The sequence below is a fragment of the Pteropus medius genome, unplaced genomic scaffold, assembly GCF_902729225.1.
Source record: "Pteropus medius unplaced genomic scaffold, Ma_sr-lr_union100, whole genome shotgun sequence".
Lineage (NCBI taxonomy): Eukaryota > Metazoa > Chordata > Mammalia > Chiroptera > Pteropodidae > Pteropus > Pteropus medius.
In genome coordinates this window covers 1,746,594-1,753,369 of record NW_024356248.1, presented here as the reverse complement: position 1 = coordinate 1,753,369, position 6,776 = coordinate 1,746,594, and the positions used below count along the sequence as shown (strand labels likewise).

Genomic DNA, 6,776 nt, shown 5'->3' with positions numbered 1-6,776 from the left:
GGATTTGGTTTAATCCTAAGCACGAGGGTGGGTGGGCAAGGAAAGGATTTGGTTTCATTCCTTTAGATGCCCAAGACTTGGCCCGAGCCCCAGGGCGCAGGGGTGCAGGCGCGTGGCTGCCGGCCTCTACCAACAAAGGCTTCCTTTATTAAATAGAGATCGCATTACATTCCTTTCAGAGGAGGAAATCGGACATGGTGAGGGATGTGTCCAGGTTGTACTTGGGTCCCGAGTGGGCTGTCAGCGGGGAGGAGGGGCCTGGGTCCTGCCACCGCCCCACCCCACCCCGGTCCTGCGTACAGGTCCTGGCGACCTCAGGCCCTGTTGTCTGAATGGTCACCCACCGCTGAAAAGAGGGATGATGTCCTGAGGCTCTGTCCGTGTTTTGCTTTGGGAGAAAAGTACCCCAGTCCTTCCAGCGGTGGTGGGGGCAGAACCTCCTGGGGCACAGGGCTCAGGTCGGGGACGGGGGACGTCAAGGGTGAGGGTGGTGGGAGAAGCCTTGATCCAGCTTAAGAACGCTTGGGGGGCAGTTCTCAAGCAGATACCTGTTGATGTGGATGTCCCTGCCAGCCCCTCCCATGGCAGGCCCACTGGGGCAGTCCAACAGAATGGGCACCTGAGAATGAGGTGAGGGATGGCCACGAAGGGGTGCTGGTGGCCCCGGGCTTGGGAACTGGGGTGGGGGATACTCCAGAGATCAGGCCACACAGCACGGTCCCTTTCTGAGGACATGGCAGCAACAAGGCACCTGCAGACAGCACCTCCCAGGACTAGGGGTGAGGGGTACTGGCTGCCCCAGGGGTCCCCTCACAAGTGCTGAGCCCCTGAGCATGGGTCCAGGCTCCTTGGTCTTTGGTACTTTCTGGAGAGTCTCCTGGTGGCTGCAGTACCACTAGGGAAAAGAGAAGGGTCACCTCGTGAGGTCCTGTCTGTCCCGGGATGGACATGTGGTACCGGCTCAGTGCTGCCTCTGTAGCCTAGCCATTAGTCTGTTCAACTTCTGGCTCAGGGGTGGCTGCAGAATTCTGTCTTCCTGCTGTCTGTCCATCCTGGGGCAGGTGTTGGCTCCAGCTCTGAGCCCCGCTCCAGGCCCAGGCCAGGCCCTAGGCCTCCTGGGGGAAGAAGCCCAGTTTGGCCAGTGACATCTCCTTGCGCAGCCTCGTGACCTCCCAGAACATCGGTTCTGCTGCAGGCAGAGAAAGGGTGGACAGCTCAATGACAGCTCAAGGTCACCCCAGGCAGTCAGCCTGGCCCCCTTCCCGGCTTTGGGCAGGGCAGCTGGCGGGCACTCTAGGGCTCCCCAGTCTCTCAGGACGGATGACCTCGGTGAGTGGCTGGACATCTCCGAGGCTCCACTCTGAGGCCTCGGAAACTGTTGAGTACTGAACACACTTAAAGGATCTATTCTGCACTGGAGGAGGAGGTGATAGTCACTTCCACAGCCTGACACAGATACGCATGTGCACAGCGCCACATACTCCACACGCTCCAAATGTTTTCCAATCCCACCTCGCTAGGATAGCACAATGACCCTGAGTAGTAAACAGGGCCACAGTGTCAGCCCATGTACCTGGAAAGAGGTGGCCCCTCAGGGCTCATCCCCTGGCCTGGCTTGAACTTGACCTTCAAGCTAGGGAGGAGAGGCTCAGACTCCAAAGTGGTTTGAGAGGAGACACATCAGGGAACAGTTTGGAGAAGCGAGAAGCTAGGCTTTGCAGAATGGGAGGCAGAGGACAATGGATGGAACCAGGGTACAGTGGGAGGCTGGTGTTCAGGGGACCATGAGGAGGCCACACCTTGAGGGGAGGGGATTCGCAGGAGAGGCCCCATTGAAAGGCCTCAAGTGCCAAGTCAGTAATAGGGAGTTGTTCCTGCGGGTCCCCGGGGGTAGGGAGAGGGTCTGGGCAGGAGAAAGCTGCCAGACCCAGGTACGGAGGTGGCATTGGGCTGGCTTTCCTGGTAAGGCGGGGCCCATGAGGCTCCTTCTGCGGCTCATCTCAGCACCAGGAGGCTTATCAGCCCTTTACTAACACACAACCTCCCCACTCACAGAGTCCAGGCCTCAGAAGCGACAGCAAAACCCTTGGGCTGATTCTGTTGCTGGCCCACTACCGTGCCCTCCCGGGCGCCATTCCCACTCTGACCACCAGAGGGCGCTCACCGTCCTGCCGCACCAGGCCCTGCTGGATGTAGCGAATGTAGGTGAAGAAGTTGCACACGGCTGTGATCTGTGGGCAGGAGACGGGAGGGTGTGACCAGGCTGCAGTGTTGTCCAGTGGGCAGTGGGCCCCCACGGGAGGCCATGATCAGGGGACGGCAGGAAGCAGGGAGGTTCTCTCTCCAGGGTCGTGCTTTGGGGACAGAATTCTTCTCCCTTTGGACTCCATACTCCTGGGTCCCTTCGGGTGGGGACCACATCCTAAAACTTCACGCGCTCTCATCTCCCATACCAGGTCCGCCCAGCACAGCGCACAGGCAGGCCTGTAGAAAGCCAAGTGCTAGATGTAATTTTTCTAGACATGGGCATGTCCGACATGGATCCTTCTGTTAAACGCTGGTTGGTATCGGAAAGGGTGAAGGGGACCAGTGGCCACCAAATATGGCTCTGGGCACAGATGCACGGGGCGAGGGCTGCGGCAAAAAGATTCGATTCCGAAGAGGGAGACCCCAGGTCGGCTGAGGGGCCACGGGAACGCCCCTTCCCTTTCTAAGGCTCAGACTCCTTTTGGGTAAATGAGAGCCTGGCTCACTGCTGGGGGGCGGGAGCGGGGGGGTTGTGTCAGGACAACATGCTCCAATGCCCTATGGAAGGTGTCAGGACCTAAAAAGCTATCCTCACTATACAAATGCCCAACGATGGGGCCATTTGTCAGCTTTAGTCCCCATGAGGAGCCTCTAGCAGGTCAAGGGGAGACCTTTGCACCGAGCTTTGGAGTTTTCCTAGCATGTTCTATTTAATTCCTTACAATCCTCTTCAGTCTATGAGGGGACAGAGGAACGGGAACCATCCTGCCCTTACCCTGCATCTTGGTGAGGTTGCCTGATCCAGCCTGGGTCACATGGCCCAAGAGGGTGGAAGCCGGGCGTCGCAGAGGCCGCTCGGCACCCATGGCTTGACTGTCAGCTTGTGTAACAGACACGCCTCAGAGCCCTTCTCGAAGCCTGGGGCCAGAAGCCTGGAGCTACAAGCTAGTGTCTCTCCCTTGATTAGGTCACATTAGACAACAGATAATGGACGTCACACCCATGATTTTGCAAAGCAAGGAAACAGACATCCCAATCCTTGAGCCACAAAGGAACTGAATTCTGCCAACAGCCCCATGAGCTCGGAAGAGGACCCCGATCTCCAAGAAGGATGCAGCTGTCTGACATGTTGATTGAGGCAGTCCAGGGGTCCCTGAGCAGAGGACCCAGCTAAGCTGTGCCCAGACTCCCGACCCAGGGAGATGAGGATAAATGGGTAGTTTTCAAGCCACCGAGTTTATGGTAATTTGTGATGCAGCAGTAGCCAGCTAACACACCTGGCTGGGCTGTGTGCCCTGAGTCAGTCTCTGCACCTCTCTGAGCCTGCTCTGTGGATCGAGGTTGTGCTGCCAAGCCCAGGGATCAGAGTCTCAGCCCAGGGGGCTCCCTAAAGAGCCAAGTAACACTCCAGATGGGTGACTCACCCTGGCCCGGGAGGATGGCGAGATGTAGTAGTGGCTCTCAGAGTCCCCGAGCCGTATTCGGTGGCGACAGGCACGGGCCAACCCACTCAGGGCGCATGTGCTGGGGGAAAGCAGAGGGGGTCATGGGGGCCAGCTGGGGCTTGTCCGCCCAGCTCATGCAGGAGGCTGCAGCAGCCAAGAGGAGGCACAGAGGGAGGGGCAGCAAGCAGACATGGGAGTGGGACCTGGCACCCTCTTCCCCCGCCCAGCTTCCCAGGGAGCCCAGAGCCAGGCCAAAGAGGGGTGGGGGCAGCCCCCAGAAGCCCCTGGGATGGACTGTTAACCAAGCTGGACCCTAAACACCCTCTACAGCCTCAGCCCCCTCTTCCTGCCCAACCCCCCTGCTCCAGCCGCGGACTAAGTGGTGTTCCGTTAACACGCGGCTTCACAAACTTGTTCGCGTTCTGTTCCCTCGGCCCGAACGGCCCCTCCCTACTTGGCAAACTGCTATTCATCCTTCCAACCCGGTTCAAATGTCCCCCTCCATGATGAGGCTCCCCCAGGGGGCCTCCCTCCAAGGCCGAGGGGAAGCACTCCCCGATTTCCGCCCCTTGCTCTACTCTGGCTAAGCTGTTCTGCTCCAGCCCTGCTCAAAGTCGGCTGCGTAGCAGGAAGGACGAGATGCCAGGGCTGTTTGGTTTTTCACTAGCAGAATGCAGAGCTGGCAACGGACATCACTTACGTGTCGTTTGGGGCGCAGAACCCACCGTGGGAGAGAGCGGGAATGGGAGGGGGATGCCCATCAGGCCAGCCAAGAAAAGGGAGACCCCAGCTCCCGGACTCCCTGGAGAGCCTGAGGGTCCATGACTAGGGGCAGGATGGGCCAGTGGGCAGAGCCAAAGATGCCTCTTTGCCCTAAGTGGGGGAAGCCACTGTCCCTCTCCTAGCAGGTGCCCCTGTACTCCTCCTGGGCCTGGCCTGCATGCCACAGCCCCTGCTGCCACGCCAGGACCCCCACAGGCAGGCCTGAGGTTCAGTCTTCCCTGGCCACCTCCTCAGCAGAGTCAAGCTAAGTGGAGCTTTCCAAGTGGGCAGGAAGGGGTGACGGGAGCTAAGCTTACTTGGTGCTGCCATACTCGACTGCGGCCACCTTCACTGTGGGCAGTGTTTGAGAAGCCACGGGCTCGATGGTGAGCGTGTTGTCCTCCACAGCAGCCCGTACCAGCGCCGAGAGCTGCGGCAGACCAGGGCGGCAGGCGGGGTGGTGAGGGGCAGGCCTCCAGCTGGGGGGCTGGGCCCTCCGGCTGGCCGCCCTCCGCTCCGCCTCACCTCCTGTGTGGTGAAGTCCAGGCAGGGGCCCACGTCCTCCCGGTACACCCTGTCCAGGAAGGGGCTGGTCTTGTCCAAAGTGGGCGATTCCCTCCAGGCCTGGAACTCTGCGAACAGGGTTGTGTCCACCTGTGGAGGAGGGCAAGCGGGGTGGGCGGTCAGGGGGCTGGGGGCCAGCATGGCAGAGACAGGCAGCGCTGAAGGAGGTGGCAGCCAGGGCAGGTGCAGGGCAGGCCACAGCACGCCAGCGGGCCTGTCCCCAGCGGCCGTGCAGACCTGAGTCCCGAAGAAGAACCCACTTTCTTCCCTTTGCGTCAAAGAATTGAGAACTTGAGTCTCACTTCCAGGTGTGTTTTCAGTTTCCTGGCCCTACGGGGTTACAGACCTGGGTCCAGGGCCTCCCTGAGGAGAGGAGGTTGAAGAGGGACCCCGCAGGTACACGCAGGTAACCCCAGGCACACACAGGCACATGCACACAGGAGGGAACACACACAGGCTCTGAGGGGTGACATCCTGGCCGCTCCGGGGAACATGCAGAATGAGTGAGGCTGGGAGGCAGGGGGGTGGCCCCCCCTCCAGAGGTATTACCTGTCGGGAAAAGGACAGAGAGGTAGCGAAGGTGGGGGCTGTGGGCGGCTCCCCAGGAGGGAGCTGCCAGGCCGGCTCGTAGGTGAGGTGAACTGCCTTGCTGGGGACCACGCAGAGGAGCAGGGAGAGGAGGGGGGCCAGCCCAGGCTGGGCCGACAGAGAGACAGACAGACAGACAGACAGACAAGTGAACAGAGACAGACAGGAGGAGGCAGATGTTAGCATCCAGTTGGAAGCTCAGAATTCAAGAGATGGAGAAGAGGCCTCCCCAGAAGCTCCAGAGACACAGGACAGGATGGAGCTGGGGGGCCGTCTTGGTGTCTGAGACTCCCAGGAAGCCGAACCCCACTAGAGCTCCCGCGGATGCTTGCTGGGTGCGGCCTTGAGCTGAGCCCCTGACATCCACATCTCATCAGTTCCTCTAGGTCCTCAAGAGTCCCCATTTACCAAGTGAGAGAACTAACAAGTGGCCCCACTTGCTCAAGGACCCACAACCAAGGACATTGTAGTCCATTGTCCAGCTTGAACCAAGGACCCCATGTACCCAGCTGCAGAGGGGTAGAAAGTCCCCAAAGGCCATGCTTGTCTGGGCACCACAGCCAGAGGATGCTGAGGACTCTCAAGCCCAGAGCTGTCACCAGGTAAAGCCCTGGGCCTCAGCACTGTGGCCATGGGGCAGGCCCAGCAGCGGCCTCTTCAGGCAGAGGGAGTGTGTGACTCTGCAGACCCCTCGGGGGCAGGCCCTCAGGCCCAAGGCCAGGCTCAGGTGCAGAGCACGCCACCTACTGCTTGGAGGGGCGGGGAGGGGGTTATCAGGCCCCTCAGATTGTGCACCTGGAGGCTGAGGGCCAGAAACCTCATATCACAAGGAGCCTGCCCAGCCCTCATGGCCAGAGGACACACAGGCCCAGAGAGGACAGGACAGGCTCCAGGTCACACAAGCAAGGAGGAGCAGGCCTGCTACCCACTGCCCGGCTGACAGCTGGACCATCTCCCCTTTCCGTGTCCACTGTCCGGCCTCTGCCCCTCACCTCTCTTCCTTCCTTGTCCTGGGTGAGAATGTGGCCTGCAGCAGGGCACACGGCTGGGCAGAGGGTACTGCTGGTGCTCTTGTGACGGAAGTGGCCCTTGCGGGGCCCGGCCTTGGTGGGACTCAGCAGCTGTGGGTGCAGCTCACGGTTGGGAGATGCTGGTGTGGACGTGATGACC

The 6,776-nt window shown here is 60.3% G+C and overlaps 1 protein-coding gene across 6 annotated transcripts in view; it reads right to left on the bottom strand.

The window, feature by feature from the left end:
* Positions 1-127: 127 nt before the first annotated feature.
* Positions 128-6,776, bottom strand: part of RAB3IL1 (RAB3A interacting protein like 1) — a 19,447-nt gene continuing 12,798 nt past the window's right edge. For 4 of the 6 annotated variants that reach the window (XM_039860158.1, XM_039860163.1, XM_039860161.1 and 1 more), the window contains 5 exons: positions 4,980-5,108; positions 4,772-4,884; positions 3,672-3,771; positions 2,165-2,231; positions 128-1,189 (listed from right to left, as the gene is read on the bottom strand). In XM_039860158.1, coding sequence (XP_039716092.1) covers positions 1,107-1,189; positions 2,165-2,231; positions 3,672-3,771; positions 4,772-4,884; positions 4,980-5,108 — 492 coding nt within the window. In that variant the 3' untranslated portion in view covers positions 128-1,106. Of the gene's footprint in view, positions 1,190-2,164; positions 2,232-3,671; positions 3,772-4,771; positions 4,885-4,979; positions 5,109-6,598 lie in introns of all 6 variants that reach the window. The other 2 variants (XM_039860159.1, XM_039860160.1) reach the window with 2 other exon arrangements.